Genomic DNA, 22,496 nt, shown 5'->3' with positions numbered 1-22,496 from the left:
CGGGTGGCAGGCACTGAACTGAATGCTTCCTCTCGCCTCCACCGCTGCTGCCCTTGCCACCCACCCTCATTCCTTCTTGCACCAGGCACAATGGGGAACTTAGATGTGACCTTGTTCACATGGCATGGCACAGCTGGAGACAACATGTGTTTGTCATCAAGCTGGGAGTTTCTTCATGGCTTTAGGATGTAGGTCTTGAGGTGAGCTAAGGCCACTTATTAGAATGAGTTCCTCATCAGGGAGCATGCAGCAATCTTCTCATAGATTCCGACTGGACAAAAGATCTCATTGACTTCTTCTACCTGGGCAAAAATGAAAAATGTCTTGGCTGCAAAGCCCTCAGTGTCTGTAGATAGCAGTCTTGCCTCCTCACTTAACCCCCCCCCCCCAATGAATACAATTTCAGCTTGCTCCAAAGTATTATGCAAAGTTTCTTTATTGTAAATAATTGCATGGGCCATGCTTAGCTAACAGAGGCTGTAAGAAAGCAGGGAATAACTCTCGATATTGGATTCCCCCACAGCAACACCTGCGTAAATGGATGGAAGTGGTAGTTATTACACACAAAGGAGGACAGAGGAGTGATGGAAATGTAAGTTGATTCCGTTCTTTTTCTGGGGCATGAAAAGCCAAAGCAAATGGGATGAAAGGTTGGGGAGACTGTAAACGCTAGCTGCTTCCTTTCAGCGAACTACATACCTGCTTAACGAATGTCTTCGTGTGTGTGTGTGAGATAGACAAATTCTTAATGCTTTTACAGAATTGTTATGGATGATGCTTGATGTTCACCTACTCTATGGTAGCCACGCTCAATCTTGTGGGATGCTAGCTGCTGAATTTTAAGTGTGGAGGAAGACCTTAAGAGTGCACCCTGTTGTAGGGTGAATTGAGGTTGTGCTTTATATGAAAACTGTTGGTTGCACCCCTAGTGATTTCACTGGCAATCCATCCCAGTTCATTGGATTCAGCAAGAAGCACAAACACTGTCATTAACAGAAATCCATCCTTAAGAAAAACACCTTGACCTGTTAAAGATTTCCCCCCGCTCCAAATCAATGTTACTGGATGTTCCACGTCTCTTGCAAATGAGCAGCATGTACCATTCTCCCATCCCTTTTTGCAGGCTAAATCTTTGGGGGTGTGTGTGTGTGTGTATATATATATATATATATATATATATATATATATATGCGCAATACATGAAATAATTGTTGGAAATGAAAGCAAGACTGCTATTGGAATGAGATTGTGAAGAAAGCTGGGGAAATAATGCTTAAAAGGCCGAGGCTTGTTCAGTGTTGTACCATCAGTTTTCTTAGGTATTATCAGCCTATTTGTGTTGGATGTTAGGGTTCCTCAGGTTACAATCCCTAGTAAGTACTAGCTTACTGGTACTTGAAAGTTTTCAGGCATTGTTAATTTCTTGATTTTTCGTGTGCATGTGTTTAATTCACCCAGGAGCTTCATTGGCACAAGACTCGGTGAATGAGAAGGAGTTGGGCCAACCCCCCCACCCCTAACCCCCCCACCCCTCTAATGGTGGACTTTTGCAGCCTCTTTTGACTAGTAGTAGTTGTGCAGTAGCAGCAACTCACTCTGAACTACGTGTGCTCTTTCATGTAAACAAAAAAGTTCTGTTGCAGACTCTTAATATTTGAATATACATATTTATCTATAATTCATTCTTTAAAAGGGGGGAAAGAGTGAAGAGGCTTGACAAGGCAGTGTCCGAATATGGTTTCAGTCTGAGTGTGAACATTTGGCTGTTGTTAAAAGCATTGTATGTGGTGATGTGGGAATACAGGCGTGGTAAAACACCATTAGTTAATAAACACTTAGAAAGGATGCACCACCTTTTGAAGCGTTGCCGCATTATGCGCTAGGCTTGGAATCTGCCCAGTCCCTTCGAGGCTCCTGTGCTTCAACTGCTAAGTATGGCACAGTCTATTAAGCACTGTTCCACTTTAGCAAATTCTGCCCACCCCTGCCCAAATATACCTGCAAGGCTTTAGGAAGACAGAAGCTTGGTAATTTGCCCCAACAGAGTCCAAAGGGTGCTGCTGGATGAGGCTAAAGGCCCATATATTCTAGCATCCTGTTTCTCATGGTGGCCAGCCAGTTGCTTCCAGAGAGCCCACAAAGAGGATACGAAGGCAGTAGCCCTCCTACATTATTCCTCCCTAGCAATTGATATTTCCAAATCTGTTTCCTCTGAACCTGGTATCCTGTATAGCTAGCATGGTTGATACCTGCTTTTCTGGTGGTGACACTTGCCTGCAAACCTGGCATGTTTTGATTTGGCTGTTCACTTTGTGCCAGGGGTGGCCCACATCGTCCTCTGCAGATGTTGCCAACTCACCATATGTGACCATTGCTAGATTTTGCTGGGGCTGATGGGAGTTGTAGTCCAAAACATCTAGTGTGCAACCACTTAAAAAACACACTCTTTCCATACATCGCAGTAGGTGCAACTGCTGCTAACAGCCAGGCATTAACAGATCCACTTGCCATGATGAGGGTGGCACAACACTCTGGGGAGCGTGACACGCAGCCAGCCGCCCAGGGTGGAACAGGAAGCACTCTTAACCAACCTTCTGACTCTGGAGCAGGAAAGGCAGAGGAGGGAAACTGGATGCTCCTTCTTGGTCCTCTGTCCAGTGGTGTCCAGGCAACCCTTCTCCTGCCAGATGTCCTGTTGGGAAAGGCCAATGGTGGGAAAGAAGAGTTGGGCAGTGCTGCTCAGGGCACTTCTTACCAGCGTTGCCCAGTCGGCTACTCTTCTAAACAGGAAAACCCAGCAGTGTGTGTAGTGTGTGTGTTTGTGTCAGGTGACATTACCTGGGGTGACTTTGAGAAGCTTTGCCCAACCTGGTGTGCTTCCCCCACATTTCTGTTTGGTAGGGGGAAAAGGGGATGCTGGTGCCTACAGCCTTGACCAGCAAGGCCACTCAGAAATTGCAGATCCCTGTTAACAGCTGGGGCTTTAATCCTGTAAGCACTTGCCACTGGAGTTAGTCTGGCCCAACAGCAGTCTCAACTACTGTTAAAATGTGGATCTAGGCATTATCATTTGCATCGCTCATGGTGAATTCCTGCCCTAACAGCTATTGGGAATCAACTGTGGCTATCATAGTAAGTTCCCCTTCCTTCTGCTGCCACTAGTGTTGACTCTGGGGAAGGAGTAACCATTCAGAGAGGGGGAGCGGGGGACTGGGCACTGGATATGGGGGTGCTCCCCTTGCTCCCCCCCCCATGAGGTGAAACGCAAGTATATTTTAAGTGCTGCTCCGCCGTGTCCCTCCTGTTTTTGTGTGCAAAATACGGCTCCATGCTGTGGACAGCGAAGATGTGACTTGGGGTTGCTTCATTGTCGTGAGAAGTCTAGCAGGTGCTTTCCCTAGCCTTTCCCTTTCAGCCTTTCCACTAGCTCTTCAAGTGGAGCATCCCTCTGGGAGTTCCCCCAAAGTCTCAACATCTGAAGCAAAGCCACCCTGTTTGCAAAGCAATAGAAATACTGCGCTTTCAGGAAAACGTAACTTGAAATTTTAAGAATGCTGTTCTCTCTCCCACCCCCACCCCCCGTGTGTGTGTTTTTGTGTGTTGGGGCAGACTTTACCCAAATCCTTAATCTCCTTTCATACCAATTAAAAACAACAACAACAAGGTTCTTTATTGCTTTAATATGTATCTGCCTGCAAGAGGTTTGCATTCCCCGTGCTAATTAAGCCGTGCTTCATGGCTTCATGGATTATAAAGCTGGCACTGCTGTATTGGATACTGTTGACAGCATGATCATATGCATGCAGCCATTGTATTTAGCTGCAGGCATGCATTAAGAGTGTCTCCTTCAAATCGGCTAAAAATGGATTGTTTTATTTGTCACTTTTTCTCCAAGGAGCTCAAGGCAGATCCCCATTCTCCCTATATTGTTCTCACAGCGATCCTCTGATGTAGGTTAGGCTTGTGGCTGTGCTTGAGCAATCACACCTGAGCTTCATAAGATGTGATGTGAACAAGCTTTGTTCTATGCTATGGCTTCCTTCCTTCCTTCCTTTGTGCAAGCCAGGGATTCACCACCTTACTAGAGTCTTCTGCTATACCGAAACCAAGAAACTATGGTTAATGGTTTCCAAACAGGACAAGGTATTTAGTGAATTGTACCATGACTTCATAGGGACGTGGGTGGCGCTGTGGTCTAAACCACAGAGCCTAGGGCTTGTCGATCAGAAGGTCGGCGGTTCGAATCCCCGCGACAGGGTGAGCTCCCATTGCTCAGTTCCTTCTTCTGCCAACCTAGCAGTTCGAAAGCACGTCAAGTGCAAGTAGATAAATAGGTACTGCTCCGGCGGGAAGGTAAACGGCGTTTCCGTGCGCTGCTCTGGTTCGCCAGAAGCGGCTTAGTCATGCTGGCCACATGACCTGGAAGCTGTATACTGGCTCCCTCGGCCAGTAAAGCGAGATGAGCGCCGCAACCCCAGAGTTCGCCACGACTGGACTTAATGGTCGGGGCTCCCTTTACCTTTACCTTTACCTTTACCTTTACCTTTACCATGGCTTCATATCTTGGCTTACTGGGAAGTCTTTAACTATGATTTCCTGGTTTGGATGTAACAAGAAACTAAAGTAAACTAAAGACTTCCTGGCTTATGCAAAGAGAAGAATGAAGCAACTGTATGTAGCAATCTTATCTTGTCTAATTCAGCCAATATAGCATCATCCAAACTTAGTCAGAGACTAATGTGCATTTTGAGAGTCCCCTCCTCTTCAGGCTGTTTGATAAGCTGCCTACAAATCTCAGAAGATCCTGCTTCCATCCTCTAACCATTCACAGGCATTTTATGACCTTGCCATGACTTCTGTTGAGTGGTGGTAAAAACGTGTGCCTGTTCTCTCCCCGGTGGAAATTCTACTAAGCGCTGTTGTTAATTATTATGACGCACATCAGTTTTACTAGGTTAGCCCCAAAACACCTCTTAAAGTTTCATTTTAATTTTCATTAAAATGGTTTGTGAGAGTAATCAAACAGCAAAATACAATAATACAGTATGATGTAAAACTGTGGTTCCACTCGCTCAGTTGCTCACACATTTTCCACCTGCTCAAACACACCCGTAGCTCAGTCAGTCTGCATGAACTCCCATTTGCTCACACTTCCACTCAAAACACACTTTTCCTCACTCTCAACAATTACCTTTCCTCAGCACTCCTCTGGGTACATACATTATATAGAAATGCCATACTACGACCTTTTTTGCCAAGGGTATTGTTTGTGATTCCGGTTTGTTCTGTTCTACTCTATTGAGCGTCGAAAGGTGGTTTGTTTTTCTGTTGTCTCTGTGGACATTGCCTGTCTCCCAAGATAATCTGAATGCCGCCTTCACTGTCCTGTTCATCCCTTAATATCCTTCCTCTTACTCCTTGTGTGCAAGCTTTAAATATATATATAGATATATATATGGGAAGTTGTATGTATTCAGTGTGTGTACAAACAGCCAAAACAAAAAAAAGATGCTTTTCCTCCCCATTCTCAGGAGAGTATTTCCGAGTGCGGGAGATGTTCCTTGTCTCCATTCTGTCAGTTTGAGGTGAGAATCTAACCCTACTAAAGTCAGTTTCTGACTCTGCTCTGAAGCATAGCATATACACTTTTCTTTTGCATTTACGTTTTTGTGGTTGTCGTTGTTGTTCACGCTGTGAATTTTTGTTTTGTTTTGTTTCGGTTCAGCCTGCCATGGAAGGGGTAGAGGTGAGAACTTTCAGTGGAGGTGCCAGGAGGTTCCTTGTTTGGGTTTCGTTCCGTTCCTTTGTCTCTTTCTTTCTCTCCTCCCTCTCTCTCTCTCTCTCTCTGTTTATGGTTTGTTTTGCTATGGTTTGTTAGCTGTATTTGTTATGTACTGGGCGGAGTGCATTGTGCCTTGAGTGCAGTGCTGTGACTTGTCCTCTGTTGTTTGTCTGTGGCGGAGTTGTATCAGTAGCATTTGCTGTGACCTGTGGAAGGACTTATAAAGCATGTTTTCTTTTTTTTAAATGAATAAATTAGGAAGTTTTTGGTGCAGTTTCCCTCCCTCCCTGTACATATGTTGAGCGGAAGCCTTCTTGAGTTGCTAACATCTAAAAGGAACAGATTTCAATGCAAAAACTGAGGCCCCACTCCTAATTCTAACGTCTGGCGGCTGTGCAGGCCTCTCTGTTCAAGTGGGGAGACTTTTGCTTCATTCAGTTCAGGAAATGCAACCACCTTGCTAGACCTAATGTACTGTGTGTATGCATGCACAATTTCTTGCCCCTTTTCCTTCTATGGTGTTTGTCATAACCCTACGTAAGAAACTACCCAAATGGTCAACAGGAGGTTTGCTGCGTTGGGGTCTGTGGAAGAGCTCGGAGGTCAGTGGCTGATGACCTTTGGGACTGGTGAGGCAGAATGCAGGGAGTCCGAACCGTAGGTGGAACAGAGCCAATGGGAAGTAGAGCCAGATCATTCTAGTTTTGTCCCCATCCTCCTCCCTGCTAACTTCAGCAAGGGCAACATGGAGGCTAAGGAAGAGGAAGCTGGCAGGATTTCCGTGATCTCCTGGACTGTTTGTAACTTAGAAGGCAGATAGGTCGAGGCTGGAGGAAGGCAAGCTGAGGTTTGTGTGGCAGTGCCCTGCTTGCCCCAATGGACCGGCCTCTGCTGTAGGAGGATAGAGTTGAATTTTGAAGTTGCTAGCCCATATGAATTGAACTCTGATGCAGGCCAAACAGAACTCTTCCTTTATAGTTTTGTACAAGCCAGCTTTTAGCAGCAGCTTTTGCCTTTGGGAGAGAGTCACGCAGTTAGTGTGCCCAACATTGGACATTCACAAACCTCCATACCGCTGTTGTCATACCATTTTTTTTAAAAAATAAAACCCCAAAGTTTTAAAGTTGCACTGTTGAAGCAAACTGAACCATGTAGCCACCCATTGCCCCCCTCCCCCCAAACAAAACAGCTATCTTACATGCCCTGGGTAAGTAGTTGTTGTTTTAACTCCTTGCTTTGGTTTGCCAGCCATGCTAACACCTAGAAAGGGGAATAGAGTTCCCATTAGGATCCGTTGTGTGTTGCATTCGAACGCTGCCTTAAAGTAAATGGATGCTTGCTAATGTTTCCATTTTGTCTGTAGGAAATGAAGATTTGCTCAGCAATTATAAACCTATTTCATCTGATCCCAGCTGCTCCTCAGACACTCGTTAAACCCTTACTGGAAGTTGTGATGAAAACAGAACGGGCTATGTTGATAGAGGTAAAATGGCACTTAATTTCCTTAATTGCTTCTGCTCTTCCATTTGTAATACTTGCTTTAATTGTGTTTTGAATTGTTTCAACTCCCCTGTGGAATCCATTTGATTTAAAACATTGATTTGTGGACACCCCTCTTGTACTCTACTCCATTCCATTTTTAAAAGAGTTTGGAACTAGTTCTAATGGATTTTCAAGGTCCAAATGAGAATTTAACTGTGTGTGTGTGTGTGTGTGTGTGTGGGCGCGCGCGCGCGCACACACACACACACACACACAGGTACATAACATACATACATACATAAAGTGGAGGGAGATCAAACTTGTGGTCCGATTAGAATTACATGTAGAAATACAATGTTCCGCTGTAGCTATATAGAAACGTTTTGCTTAGTTTGCCCTTGAGAGAAAGGGCCAGATAATGTGACATTTCAAACATTTCCCCACTGAAAACACTGAAGGTTCAGATGTGCTGGAGAGAAAACCATAATTCTAGGCTTGGGCGTTGCTGGCATGTTTGCAGTCCTTAGAAAAACATAACCCAAGAGTGCAACCCTAGCTGCCTTGAACTTGTCCACATGCTAAATGAAGCTTCTTTTTCTCTGGGATTTGTTTTCGCAGGCTGGCAGTCCGTTCAGGGAACCATTAATAAAGTTTCTGACGCGTCATCCATCACAGACGGTTGAGTTGTTCATGATGGAAGCAACCTTAAATGATCCACAGTGGAGCAGGATGTTCATGGTAACTCATGGTGTTTTGCTTTGTTTGATTGACTTTCAATGCTGGTGGATGATCAAGGTGCTTGCAAGTGTAAGATCTTTCTCCGCTGTCACCTAGCAGCAGCCATTGGGCTGCAGCAGAGGAAAAGAAGGGAGGTTTTTTGTTGGCATCCATCTGTCTTGAGAAACAATGGAGTGTACCTCTGGGGGTGAAGTCACACTGCTGAATTAGCAGCACCGAAGTGACCTTCTCAGGGAGCAAGCTTGGGCTGTGTGTATGGAGGTCCTGGGCTGCCCAGACCCCCCTCTTGGCCTCATTGATGTGGTCCAAAGGAAAGCAGAGCAATGTACCAGCTTGGCTGCAGGAGTTGCCGGAAGGAGGTGTACAAGGCACCAACCCAACCGTCTTAGGGCCTCCACTCCAGATATGTGCAGAGTTTACTCCTTAGGCTTTTATTCTCCTGAAGATATCCCGAAAGGCACTAGAGGTTTAGGATCGGAGTTTTCCTTCTCTTAGGCGCACAACCTTCCCAGGCTGTTGAGCCCCATGCAACAGCAGCCAAACTCCAGGAAAGTGCTTTGATTGGTCAGCTATTCCATCAACTCTGCTGATAGTCTATTTTGTTTTGTAGCTCACTTGGCCAAACTGTGCTCCTCACTTTACAGCGTTGCCAAAACACTGCCTATGCAAGCCACAGATGTCTGGGGCGTCTCCCCAGTAACCATTCTTTCCTACTTTGCCTTGTCTCCTCCTTGGCCTCCTACAGTGCTAAGGCAGAAACTTCATCATTGGCTGTCACGGTGCACCTCATATAAGAGCAAGACAGTTGCTGGGGAACTGTCTTGGCCTGGCTCTTCCTCTGCAGCTAGTCTGGACTGTCCACTTTCTCTCTTGCCTGCTGGGCAACAGTCTGTTGTTTTGTCACCACGCTGCCGTTCTCATGGCTGCCTATTGGAGGCTATGCAAACTGCAGTGTGAAAACATCCTTAAAATTTTATTATATAGTAAGAAATATAATTACCAGCTTGAAGAAAGGAGGGAGCTGCATAAAGGAGGAGACGTAGGGAAGGGAGTGTACAGGTGAAGAATTAGAACAGTTCTTTCATCTTTATTTGCTCCATTAGCGTAGCTCAGTCTTCATAATCTGGTGCCCTCTAGATATTGTTGGATTCTGGCATCCATCAGCCACAGCTGGCATGGCCAGTGTTTTAATGATGGCTGTTGTAGCCCATTGTTTTCTGAAGGGCACCAAGTTTGAGATGACTGATCTAAATAATGTATGATATTTAAGTAGGCAATTTTAAGCGTAAGATTGCTCAGATATAGCTGACACTGCACCCATGTGTAAAACTGCACAATGTATGTTGCTGGCAGACTTCTGAAACAATTCCTTGCCTTCATCAAGATTTTTCTTTTATCGTTTCAAAACCAGAGCTTTTTAAAACATAAAGATGCGAAGCCACTGCGTGATGTTCTGGCAGCTAATCCAAATCGCTTCATCACATTGTTGATACCCGTCGGTACTCAAGCAGCTGTTCGCCCTGGCTCTCCCAGCACCAGCACAATGCGCCTTGATCTCCAGTTTCAGGCTATCAAGGTATGGCATTCCACCTACCAAATTGCACTAAATAGTTCACACCTGCACCTTCTGTTTTGGTTTGAGATTTGTGGAATCTGTCCAAGAACACTTCTTGGTGTAATTCAATGGTAGTTCTCCCCCCACTCCTCTGTTTGTCCCATCAGTCTATTCCTAATCCTTTGTTGTTGTATTTACTAGCAAGGAGTGCCCGGTGCTGCCCAGGAACTTTTAGAAACCAGAAATTAATGTGATTTTTTTTAAAAAATAGATAATGTAATTTGTGCGTTTGGACCCGTCATGAAAAAAATTGAGTGAAGTCACAGGTATGCCATTTTTTTGGTCCACCATCTTGGTTCAAAATGACACCTGGCCCCCAAATGACTATGAAGACACCCTCCTCCAGAACTCTCATGCTGAGTTTGGTGATGATATATTGAGAGGGAGCTGAACATGTACCAGAAGCCACCAAAGTCACATTTTGGTCCACCATCTTGAATTAAAATTGTGCCTGGCATCCAGACATTGATGAAGTCCGCTGCTGCCTCCTCAGGAACCCTCATGCCGGGTTTGGCAATGATATCTCAAGAGGCATCTGAATACATAGAAAACAAATAGACAAACCGCTTTCCAAAGTATATAGTAGATTGGCAGCACTGTGTGTGTGTGTGTGTATCTGACCTCCTTTTGAAATTCTTCTAAACTGGATGCGCTCCTGTATTGCTCCCTCCCTCTCCCCCACCTTCCTGCTTTGATCCCATTTCCCTTATGGTTTGAAGAGATGAGAGCAGTTCTTAATGTCTTTCTCCAGAACTACTGGAAAGGAAACATTAAATGGACATAACTAATAACCCGCTTAGGGCTATTTAAGTACCGCGTACATGTCCTTGCTTTTGTTTTGACAGATCATAAGTATTATAGTGAAGAATGATGAGTGCTGGCTGGCGAACCAGCATTCCTTGGTGAGCCAGCTCAGGCGAGTGTGGGTCAGCGAAGCTTTTCAGGAAAGGCACCGCAAGGAGAACATGGCAGCCACAAACTGGAAGGAACCAAAGCTTCTGGCGTACTGCTTATTGAATTACTGCAAGTATGTCGATCTGCGAATGCTGCTGTGTAGGCCAGGGATGGAGAACCTTTCATGGCCAAGAGCGCTGCATCCCCTTCTGGACAACCTTCCAAAGGCCACATGGCAGTGGTGGGCGGGGCAGAGGCAAAAGTGGGTGGAACAATTGATGCAAATGTTACAAGCGGCTCATTTCTATAGATGCTCATCCTTCCCCTCTCTGTCCTCAACCGAGACAAGCAAGAAGCATTGCCAGAGTTCAAGGACACATTCCAATCAGGCAAAAACACTCAGGGCACGAAGCAGGGCTAGCAAAAGCTTCGAGAGAGAGTGCTGGAAGGCTGTGCTTGGCCCCCAGGCCTGCAGTTACTGATCTAGGCTAATAGCAATTCTCCAATTCTCCCAAGTGCCAGTCCTTATGCAGCCAAAATGGTGCCATCATTGTTCCCTGGACCACTGGCCAAGCTGTCTGGGGCCGATGAAGGTTGGAATCCAAAATCTGGAAGGCCGCAGGTTCCTCATCCTTCCCCTAATGTGTGCTCTGGTTAAACAGAGGCCTCTTGGGTAGTTGGGAAGCTAAGCTGACTTCACTTTAGCTCAGGTGTGGGGAAACCTTTTGTCCTTGAGAAGTTGTTGAGCTGCAGCTCCTATCAATTCTTGACCATTGACCATGCTTCCTGGATCTGATGGGAGTTGTAGTTCAGCAACAGCTTGAGAGCCAAGGTTCCCCACACCTGAGTTAACAAGTGATGGGAAAATATTTCTTGCTGGTGAGAAAGGAGAATGCTGGGTTAGCTGGGCAGCTGGTAGGAGCTAGCTTTCTTTGTAAGGTGTCCACTGGAAATTTGGGTGCTTCAGCGTTATACAGAGCACGTCTTTTTCAGAACTCCTTTCTTAGCTTGAAGTTGCTTAGCTTTGTATAATTTACTTTTTCCTTAGGCGGAATTATGGTGACATAGAGCTGCTCTTCCAGCTTCTCCGGGCCTTTACCGGCCGTTTCCTCTGCAACATGACTTTCTTAAAAGAATACATGGAAGAGGAGATTCCCAAAAATTACACCATTGCCCAAAAACGGGCACTCTTCTTCCGCTTTGTTGACTTCAGTGATCCCAACTTTGGAGATGAGCTTAAAGCCAAGGTAAAGCAAATCATTTAAATGAAAACGGGTTGGTATTTTTAGGTTCCATTTCCGTGGGCAATGCAAGTTGCTTGCTTAAATGTCAACAAGGGTTTGATAATTGGCAGAACTACTTCTGTGAAAATGCCAAGCCTAAAGAAGAGCAATAATGGGTGAAGTCAACAATTATTCAACTTCCGTTTGATTGCCCCGATTCTTGAATATTGACATACCTGTTTGCCTGCAGCCTTTCTCTTTTTGGCGGAAGAAGCTTAATTTCCAGAGGGATCCACAGTGACTCTTGGTCCTAATCAGTCATAGTCCTGCCTGCTAAGTTTGCAATTATCTGGCACTTTAGAAGAGGACATGCAAGCTTCCTGCTTGCATTGTTATGCATTAAAAAAAACCTTATCACTGAAATTTTAAGATAATTTAAAATTAATTGCCCTGGTTGTTAGTGTAGTATATCTTGCTGTAAGCATAGTTGCTGTGTTTCTGTATATTTACTCTGAAGCAGAGGCAACAGCTTGTTCAGTGCCAAAGACCACAATAAAAGCATAGAAAGCATAAGAGATCTGCAGCTGGTTTGCTAATTTGGTGGCACATAATTAACCTCTCTTGCACATAATTTGATCGAAGAAAGTGGATATCAAGGAGTTAAGCCTTAGTTGGCAGAAGCCTGATACACTTGGAGAGTTTTCTCCATAGTAGTTGAGGTTCTTAGTTATCGGTTAGCATCAGTCATCAATTGCTTTTAAAAGCACTATTGTAACTTAGAATTGTGGGGGGGGGGGGAGAGAAGAGACCTTGATTGTTACATTTTATTGATTTTTAAATTCCTTTTATTGTGAAGCACTTTAATCTTTTCAGGACAGAAATCATTCAAAATAAATAAATAAATAAATGATTTCTTTTTCCCCCCTGATCTGCAGGTTCTGCAACACATTCTGAATCCGGCTTTCTTGCACAGCTTTGAAAAGGGAGAAGGAGAACAGCTTCTGGGGCCCCCCAACCCAGAAGGAGATAACCCCGAAAGCATCACCAGTGTATTTATAACAAAGGTAGTTCAGCCTAAGGAGGGGAAAAAAGCAAACAAACCCAACCTGGGTGTTGGGGTGGTGGTCAAGTTGAGATCAGTAAGCACTGTTGTTTGTTTCCAAGTCAAGGTCCTAGCTTGAAGCCTTTGTGGCATTTCCTGGTGCGAAGATTCTCTATGGCCAGCCTTGGGTGGCTGGAGACATTCCATTACCTGGCAAACCTTTGCTGCCTTAAGAAATTCTCCAGCCCTTTGGGGTCTTAAGACATGGAACAGCCATGCACAAAGCTGCAGGTTCCCAGTTCTAGCCTTGGTAGCTCCTAGCAGTAGCTCCTGGTGAATTGAGCCCCTTGCGCTTTGTTTGGCGATGCATCCTGAAATTCCTTTCCTTTTCCTGTTTTGGGGTCAGGTACTTGATCCAGAAAAGCAAGCTGACATGCTCGATTCGCTCAGGATTTACCTCTTGCAGTTTGCCACTCTTCTCGTGGAACATGCGCCGCACCACATTCACGACAACAACAAGAACCGGAACAGCAAGCTGCGGCGCCTCATGACCTTTGCCTGGCCCTGCCTGCTCTCGAAGGCATGTGTGGACCCAGCCTGCAAATACAGCGGACACTTGCTCCTAGCGCACATCATCGCCAAGTTCGCCATTCACAAGAAGATAGTCTTACAGGTAATATGTGTGTGTAGATTCATATTTAAAACATGCCCCCCCCATATTCTTTGAAACTGGACATTGGTTAAGTAGCCATGTTAAGTGGATATCATAAGAGCCTGTGGTGTCAGGCCAAAGGTCCAGTTAGCCCAGCATCCTGTTCTTACAATGGCCACTCAGATGCCCGTGCGAAACCCTCAGGCAGGAGCTGAACACAAGAGCATCTCACCTCCTGTGGTTTCTAAAACTAGCATTCAGAAGCACTGCCACCTGCAACCATGGATTGTGGCCATGGATAACCTTGTCCTCCATGATTTTTTCCCACCCTGTTTTGAATTCATCCAAGTTGGGGCCGTATATATGGCTACATATGTACCAAATACATTATAACAATCATAATTTTTTTATGTGCCAGCCATCTGGCTGGGTTGCCCCAGCCACTCTAGGCGTCTCCCAACAAAATATTGAAAGCACAGTAAACACTCCAACATTAGAACTTCCCATTGCAAGGCAGCCTTCAGATGTCTTCTAAAATCATATAGTTGTTTATCTCTTTGACACCTGACGGGAGGGCGTTGCACAGGGCAGGGGCCACTACCGAGAAGGTCTTCTTCCTGGTTCCTTGTAACTTCACTTCTCGCAGTGGGGGAAGGCCCTCAGAGATAGACATTTTTTGAATGTTTCATTTATAGACCACCCTTCACCTAAGGTGGGGAAGAGTGTTAGCTACAAACATAAAGTTTGGTGGGGTTTGAGATATTCACGATGATGAGAATGGTGGTCAGGTTATACTGTTTGTGCAGCTTTCAAATGAGTGGGTCAAAGATAATGTTGTGATGATGACAACTCTGTGGACAAATCCATTCTTCCTATTGTCTAACCCTCCTGGACAAGTGTGTTTTGAAAATCATAGTACTTGTGGTTGGAGGAAGATTCCAGGGAGCTGGAAAGATCTTGGAGCAGACACTCCAATACATGGGAGGATAGAAATAAAATGACTGTTCCTCCATTATGTTGTCCACCTGGTGGTTTTACAAAAAGCGCCAAATTATCAATTATACGCAGTGATCTTTAACTGGTTTGGATCCAAAACCCATCTCTGACTTACAATCTACCACATGGGTTCCACTTTCAGATTTGCACTTTTTATTTATACTTAATAATACACATTGTTAACCATAAAATGTCAGTTCACAGAGCAGTGTAGCTTAGCATTACTACTAAATGAAAAGTGGTGGGTTTTTTTGTTTACACTTAACCTTAGCCGAAAGGCTGAGAAGCTATTGATTTTGCTTGCTGGGAGAAGTTTTTAGAAAGCTACAGAAATAGACTGGAAAGTGAACAGGATGTCCCCGCTACATACAGAGCTCTCTCAGGATAGATATAGGAAGGTGGCCATGTAATTGGCCAGAAATATGTATCTTATTAAAAAAATGGTATGTTGCAGCACTCATGTAAATTGATAAAACAAGTGTTTTTATTATTATTATTATTATTATTATTATTATTATTATTACCCTGTTCATCTGGCTGGGTTTCCACTCTGGGCGACTTACAACATATATAAAAAATAAGAGAGTCTGTGTACTGGTCCAGTAAACGCTTCTGCTGCGCCACCAGCAACAGTTCTCTTTGCAGAGCATTAATTAAGTCCAGTGCAGAGATTCTTGTTGCAGTACAAGCTTCAAAGTCTCAGCAGCAAAGAAATAATGACACAGGGAAGCCTGTCTTTCCAAAGACAGGTTTATTGCAGAAAGATAACAGAAACACCTCCGGAGCTTTCAGACATTTTTGCTTCACGCCCCACAGGCAGAGAAAACAAACACTCTTTCTATACTGAGCAACTTAACAACTTAACGAGCTTGACTACTTAAAGTCACATGACATTGCTAACTTGCCAGCATCTTAGGTTTCACACCTTAACAGAAAAAACATTTAAAACTTCCCTAAACAGGGTTGCCTTCAGATGTCTTCTAAAATTTATGTAATTCTTTATCTCCTTGACATCTGAAGGGAGGGCGTTGCACAGGGAGGGTGCCACTACTGAGAAGACCTTATTTGGTCTAGATAGGCTTAGTTGGAATCCAACATGGCAGCATCAACATTGGCGCACTTCACCTGGTGTAGCCTCTCGACTCAGCTGTGGGTCCAGACCCACTGGTTGAAAACCTATGGATTATAGTACCTTTATTTCCTTTTCTGGGTTTTATTTTATACAGTTGTTTGTGTTCTCCTCCTCTTCAGGTGTTTCACAGCCTCCTGAAGGCTCATGCGATGGAGGCGCGAGCCATTGTCCGGCAAGCCATGGCTATTCTGACGCCAGCAGTGCCTGCTCGGATGGAAGATGGCCACCAGATGCTGACCCACTGGACAAGGAAAATCATAGTGGAAGAAGGTCACACCGTTCCCCAGCTGGTCCATATTTTGCATTTAATAGTCCAGCACTTCAAGGTATTTATCTTTATTATTTATTAAAATTCTCTACAGCCCTCTCCATCTGAAGATCACAGGGCGGCTTACAGCATAGGAACACAAAAATACCTACGAAAACAATACCCCCCACCAGCACAGTTTAAAAGGCCATGGATGGTTTAATTAATCAAAGGCCCAGGAGAAGAGGAATGTTTTTTCCTGGTCCCTAAAGATATGAAAGGAAGGTGCCAGGGCGAGCCTCCCTGTGGAGAGCATTACACCAAAGAAATCCTGCTCACCAGGGGACAAGGTTGAAAATTGCACCTCTCCTGCCCCACCAGTTCTCTTTCCCCTCCATCTGCCATCACTGGGCTCCTCCCCTCTGAGGGTTATAAGGCATTGATTGACTGGGAGCTTGCACCCTTTCATCTGGTCTGATTACTGGTTGAGCTCCTTCTGAGCAAGTGGCCAGTCTAAAAGCTTCTTCCTCACACATTATTCCATAAAATGGATTAACAGTGTAATGAATGGATACGATGCCGGCCATAATGTTCTCTCTGTCTCTTACTAGGCATTAAGATGCGTGTCTCCCCACCCCCACCCCAATATGCCATAAAGTGGTCATGCAAAGGGTTGGCCTTGACCCAAATAACCTCATCAGTGGTGTTTGCATGGCATAAATTTTCAGTGCACACAGAAACCCTCTGAGATGTTCTTAAATGCCAGAGAACACAAATCAAATTTGGAGTGGCTTGTTTCAGCACAGAACACTTTGTAAGGGTACTTTGTGTTGATTTTCAGGCCGGATTGCCTCTGAGGGCCCAGGAGAGTAATTTTAGTGCAGGACGAGAACTGTTGTGCTCTTGGTCCAGTGAATACTCCCTCTCCCAACGTTTCTGGTCATTTGGAGCTACTGCGAGAGCACTTTTGCCACTTTAGAATAATACCCCAAAGATTTGCTCTCTTTGTGGGCTCAAGAGAGAATCGCAAACCTGAGATGAAAGTGGTCTGTAATCCATCGGCCAGAGGCACTTAAAATACAGTATACAAACTAGAAAGCTTGGCTTTTCTCTTCTGTGTAATGCTTTGACCCTGCTAGGTTTCAAAGGCACTGGCAGAATCAGTGTGTCCCTAGGCCTGCTTTGCACAGCTTGAATTGAGGAGGAAGAGTTAGATGGCTCCCAGCTTCATAACCTGTAAAGCATATTTATCAGCTCGGTTAGAAAAACCTGAGGCTCCTGGACTGAAAAACAACATTGCCCCACACCTGATGAATACCTAGCTGCCAATGCTGTTTAGCGCAGGAGTGGGGAACTTTGTACACTCCAAGCACAACTTTGCCTCCTGTGCAACCTACCTTCCAGGAGATACCAGGGCCAGAGGCAAAAGTGGGCAGAAGGATGGCTGTCTCTCTTACCTTTACACAGTATGCTACATTACAGCCATGCAAAATCCATGAACTCCTCCCCCTGCCTGCAAGCAAGAAGCATTATCAAATTTCAAGGGTACATTCCAGCCATTCAGAAGGTGTGGTGCAGGGTTATTCAGAGATTTGCTCGGATGGGCGTCCCAAGGCTTGGAAGTTACTGAAATGTGTTGTTGGTTTTTTGTAACTTGGAAAATATCTGGTATTATTTCTGAACGTATATTGGATTCCTGTATCTCCTGATGTCATTGGAAGCACGATGATGGGGTCCATTCCTAATTCCTTCACCCTCCCGGGAACATATAGATTACATCTTTTTCTCAGCCCCTGTACTTAACATTAATTTTGCTCCAGTGGCAGGAGAATGGAGGAAGGGAGAGAGAACTCTCTTCCTTCTTAATTCTGAAGGATAAGTCATATTTGCAGAAGGTGTGAACATTGTATAGGGAGATAACCATTGTGACATGCTCTGTGTGGGGCTGCCTTTGAAAAGTGTTTAGAAACTTGAATGGGCTCAAAGAGCCGCAGACAGATTGTGGACTAGGGCTGGTTCTAGGGAACGTACGACTCCCTTGTTACGGCATCTCTACTACTGGTCTGTTTCTGGGCACAATTCAAAGTGCTGGTTATGTCCTAGAAAGCCCTGTGCAAACTGTTTAGGTCCAAGCTGTCTGACTGGGTTCTGAGATCTTTGGTGGAGGCCTTTCTCTCGGTCCTGCCACCCTCACAGGCATGCTTGGTAGGATGCAGGAGAGGGCCTTCTCGGTGGCTGCTCCCTTTGGCACTCCCTACCTAGAGAAATTGGATTGGCTCCATCCTTGCGGTCCTTCCGCTGGCAGGTTAAGTCCTCCTTATTCTAGGAGGCATTTGCAAACTGACTGCTTTTAATGAAATGACTGGTGCCATGCTGTTTTCATTGTAATTATGTGTGTTTAATTGTGTTTAATGATTGGTTTTTTCCTATGTTTTTACCTGTTCTTAATTTATCTGCAAGCCGCTTTGAGTCCCTGTCAGGTAAAAGGCAGGGTATAAATATATATGTTTATATCAATAATTGTGGGGGAAATTTCCACAGGTTTACTATCCAGTGAGGCACCATTTAGTGCAGCACATGGTGAGCGCCATGCAGAGGCTGGGCTTCACTCCCAGTGTTACTATCGAGCAAAGGAAACTGGCTGTGGACCTGGCAGAAGTGGTCATCAAATGGGAATTGCAAAGAATCAAAGATCAGCAGGTAAGAGGACTTCAGCTGTTTCGTGGTCTGGTATGGAATCCTTGGCCTTTGTATAGAAATCCCATATTGAGTTCAATTTCTTTGGCTCTTCTTTCCCCTCTCTCTCCACCTCCCCAAAAGCCGGATTCCGATATGGATCAGGGTGCCAGTAGCGAAGGAGCCAGTTCCACCTCATCTGCTGTGAAGAGGGGGCTTTCGGTCGATTCAGGCCAAGAAGTGAAGCGGTTCAGGACTGCGACGGGCGCAATAAGTGCAGTAAGGATCACCCCCCCCCCATTTCCTTGCAGACAAAATTCAAATGTACCTGTACTTTTTTTCATACCTTCTTGGTGAACTGTGCATGTTTCAAGAAGGATGCAGCAAATTGCTGTCCCTTTTTCAAGTCAAATGTACTTTCAGATGTGCTGCTTTATTAATATTCTTCTTCTTCAGGTATTCGGACGCAGCCAGTCACTGCCTGGAGCTGATGCGCTCCTTTCAAAGCCAATTGACAAGCAACACACCGATACGGTCATCAACTTCCTCATTAGAATTGCTTGCCAGGTAGTGTGCACTTCTCTTCAGTATGATTTGCTTGATTGGTGTGAAAAAGACAGCATCACTGTTCCATTCAAGGGAGATCTTTAGTGTTCCATTTGCTCTTCTCCTTCCTTGGACTTTTCATGGGCAGTGTGGAGTACTTTGCGGGCTATGGAATGCATTGCTTCTCATCCCCACTGGGATGCCTAGCATAGGAAGGAGGTGATGAGAAGACTAGGCTGGGGAACTGTGTGTTAGCATTTCACTCCTCCGTTGCTGATGTGTGACTGTTACATCACATGTCTGTGTTTACTTTCTAGGCTTGGAAAGCCCGAGAACGGAAGCTAGCCTCATCACTTCCGCTCTGTTGTGTTTTTGTACTTTTTACTTTGTGTTCTCTCTCGGAGCTGAAGTGATTGGACGCCATGATCACTTCGTCCTGTATATACTGCTTTATAAAAGCTTAGAATGAGCACACCAATCTCTACTTTGTTTCTGCTAATCTCGTATTCCGACACTGTGCTCTGTAATTAAACTGTAACCAGAGCAGCTGCAATTAAAAGAGTGCTTTCTCCGGTACCAGCCATCTTGGACCGTACAGTGAGGCCTTCTTGGTGGTGGTGCCACTGGGGGCTGCCCTGTGGGAGACGATTTATCCAAAAGGAGGTCCAGGGAGCTATTTCCTTCTATGCATCATAGGGGTTGCTCCCTGGTCAGGAGAAAACACAAAATGCATAAGAAGCATCCCAGGGCCCAGAAATGGAGGATATTTCACAAACCTTGGAGTAGGTTTGGGAGATCTCCTTCCACCCCCACCTCTAAGAGATCTTCTCCTACTTTGCCCCTTCTGTCCAAACAGGCACATCCTTCCACCTCCTGTATCCTTTGGGCCACCACTGAAGCAGGCGTTGTGGGGTGAATCTGCTCTTCTTCTGGGCCCTGGAGTGCTTTTTATACATTTTGTGCCTTCTAGTTGGGGAGCAACCCCTTTAGTGCACAGAAGCAGGAATAATAGCTCGCTGGGCCTCCTTTTAGAGAAGTGTCCTCTGTTCATATCCACAAACGATAATTCATAGTAACAATTCCCTTTTTGTTTGCATTTGCTAAATGATGGGCTTGTCTGCAGGGGGAGTCTACTTCAGCATGCAAGTCTGTCTTGTCATCTTCTGGCCCTCTCTATACAGCAGGGATGGGCAGCCTAGGGCCCTGCAGTGGTTGGGTTCCAATGCCCATCAGTGCTAACCAATATGGCCAGTGGGATGATGGGAGTTATAGTCCAGCAACTTCTGCAGAGCCTTTTAAACTCTCTGTGTTGGGGGGGGTATTGTTTTGTTTGTTACCACGGTATTTTTTGTGTTTATGTGTTCTTATATTGTAAATTGCCCTGTGATCCTTAGAGGAAGCGTGGTATAGAAATTATTGTTGTTGTTAGAATATTGACAACAACAATAATAGTATTTGCTGCTTAGTATTTTTTCTTGTTAAATTTCTAGGTAAATGACAACTCAAACACGGCTGGCTCTCCAGGAGAACTCCTCTCTCGACGTTGTGTCAACCTTCTGAAGACAGCTTTACGACCAGACATGTGGCCGAAATCAGAGCTCAAACTGCAGTGGTTTGATAAGCTTCTAATGACTGTGGTAAGTTAATGTTCCAGCCTTAAACAACTTTGAGAGGCATCAGTAAGAAACAATATAATTAAATGCTTAATAAAGTACCCTGTGTGTGTTACAAGTTGTCATGTTGCACCCAATGTATTGATTCATTTAAAAATATATATATATATGAAGATCCTGAGAATGTGTTGAGGTAAACAGTGTGGTGCTCGCTGTAGAGAACTTGAAATGTCATGTTAGCCTATTTAATTGCCAATTTAATTTGATGTCATGACTTGGTAAATGTTCAGCTTAATGGAATTGATTTATAGTCTCAAATAATTACTCTTGTCTTTGTTCTTGACACCAGGATTAGGATAAAAAGTCAACCGCTGAGAATTGGAAATGAATGCTAGTTTTTGCATTGTAACACTGATGAGATGTTAGTATTTTACGCAAGTATTTCTTTTTTTAATGTTGAGCTCCCGGAGAATTTTCCTCATCACTACTGTGAGAATAAGAGGAAGATGATTCTACTACCCTTGTATTCCCTTTCCAACCATCTGTCCTTATTGCTTACCCAGCCTTGCATTTAACAACTTCCTAGGCAATAAGGAAATAAAATACAGTACGAGTGAGCGAGTGGGATGCAACACTCTTTGTGTCCTCTCTCTTGGTGGAAGGAAAGTCAGTCCTTCACCTCTGACCCTCCTCTGTTAGCATACTTCCTAGAATAAAATCATTATTATTTATCTCTGCTTAGTGACTGGTATCCCAGGTTTCTATGCTGGACACAGAAAAGATGGTTCCCCTCTTTTCTGTGTCCAACATGGTAGTGCAGTAATCTAATCTAGCCTCTTAGCAGGCCTGTAACTTTGTGGCTTATTTACAAGCCTGCATTAATCTCACTGCCATGCAGTTGTCTGTTGCTGAGGTGGGGTGAAGGCTTGCTGGTTGCAAGTTCTCCATGGACTGGGCAAGAGTTAGCATATCTGTAGTAACTTAAAAAAGTAAATGGAGACATGCACAACATATACTTTTCAGCAAGTGTGGAGGCTCTCAGCTGATGGTATAGTCTCTAGGTAGTCTTGCCCAACCTCCCAAAGAACCTCTTTAGGCATTCACAGTTGGTTTGAAAATTCACTTTGTCTGGTATAGTTTGGAAATAGGCTACTTGAAGGACCACTTGCTCCCATGTGAATTTTCCTGCCTGTTAAGGACTATTGCTGTGGAGGGGAGGCACTTGCGCATGCATCTGTCTTCTGAATTAAGGTTGGTGGAGATGCAGAAAATGGCTTCTCTGTGGCACCACCTTCAAATTCTGGTTCCATTTCTTCCTTTCGATTTATTTCAAAGTTCTTCCTTTCTGACATGTACAATGCCATTGTCGCTTTTTCAACTGGCTTTTGGCTTTGCTTCTGTTCAGATTATTTTGGCTTTTAAAAGTTGTTTTGGGGTTTTATCCAGTGCTAGCCCTACTTGGAGTAGACCCACTGAAATCAAACAACATGTCCATCTCAGGTCCCTTAATTTTGATAGGTCTGCTCTGAGTAGGACTTAATTGGATACACATTTATTTACTGCATTTTATATATTGGATCTTCGTTAGCCGCTGGTGAGCAGTATTGCCTAGACAGGAGACAAGACGCTATAGATTTTATGAATGAATGAGTGAATGTGTCAAGAAAGGCGGCCTGGAGCCCTTGTGTTTCCTACAGGGATGTTGTTGCAGCTTTGTTCCCTTGGCTCTTTTTCTGTATCCTTGAGGTCAGCCTTGCCAAACACCTAATGGCAACAACAACAACATTGACACTGCTGCTGCGTGTATGTGTGTAGAAAGGAGCTGGAAAATGGGAGAATTGGTTTGGGAACTAGGCTG

The 22,496-nt window shown here is 44.7% G+C and overlaps 1 protein-coding gene across 3 annotated transcripts in view; it reads left to right on the top strand.

The window, feature by feature from the left end:
* Window positions 1-22,496, top strand: part of TRRAP (transformation/transcription domain associated protein) — a 153,491-nt gene that overhangs the window by 38,420 nt on the left and 92,575 nt on the right. The window contains exons 30-44 of one of the 3 annotated variants that reach the window (XM_083584839.1): window positions 524-592; window positions 5,532-5,585; window positions 5,726-5,746; window positions 7,146-7,265; window positions 7,883-8,002; window positions 9,414-9,578; window positions 10,463-10,644; window positions 11,560-11,758; window positions 12,670-12,798; window positions 13,183-13,449; window positions 15,676-15,882; window positions 18,345-18,503; window positions 18,624-18,758; window positions 18,936-19,046; window positions 20,516-20,662. In XM_083584839.1, coding sequence (XP_083440965.1) covers window positions 524-592; window positions 5,532-5,585; window positions 5,726-5,746; window positions 7,146-7,265; window positions 7,883-8,002; window positions 9,414-9,578; window positions 10,463-10,644; window positions 11,560-11,758; window positions 12,670-12,798; window positions 13,183-13,449; window positions 15,676-15,882; window positions 18,345-18,503; window positions 18,624-18,758; window positions 18,936-19,046; window positions 20,516-20,662 — 2,085 coding nt within the window. The remainder of the gene's footprint in view (window positions 1-523; window positions 593-5,531; window positions 5,586-5,725; window positions 5,747-7,145; window positions 7,266-7,882; window positions 8,003-9,413; window positions 9,579-10,462; window positions 10,645-11,559; window positions 11,759-12,669; window positions 12,799-13,182; window positions 13,450-15,675; window positions 15,883-18,344; window positions 18,504-18,623; window positions 18,759-18,935; window positions 19,047-20,515; window positions 20,663-22,496) is intronic. The other 2 variants (XM_083584840.1, XM_083584841.1) reach the window with 2 other exon arrangements.

This window comes from Podarcis filfolensis, assembly GCF_964270895.1.
Source record: "Podarcis filfolensis genome assembly, chromosome: 14".
NCBI classification, from domain to species: domain Eukaryota; kingdom Metazoa; phylum Chordata; class Lepidosauria; order Squamata; family Lacertidae; genus Podarcis; species Podarcis filfolensis.
This window is presented reverse-complemented; position numbering and strand designations above follow the sequence as displayed.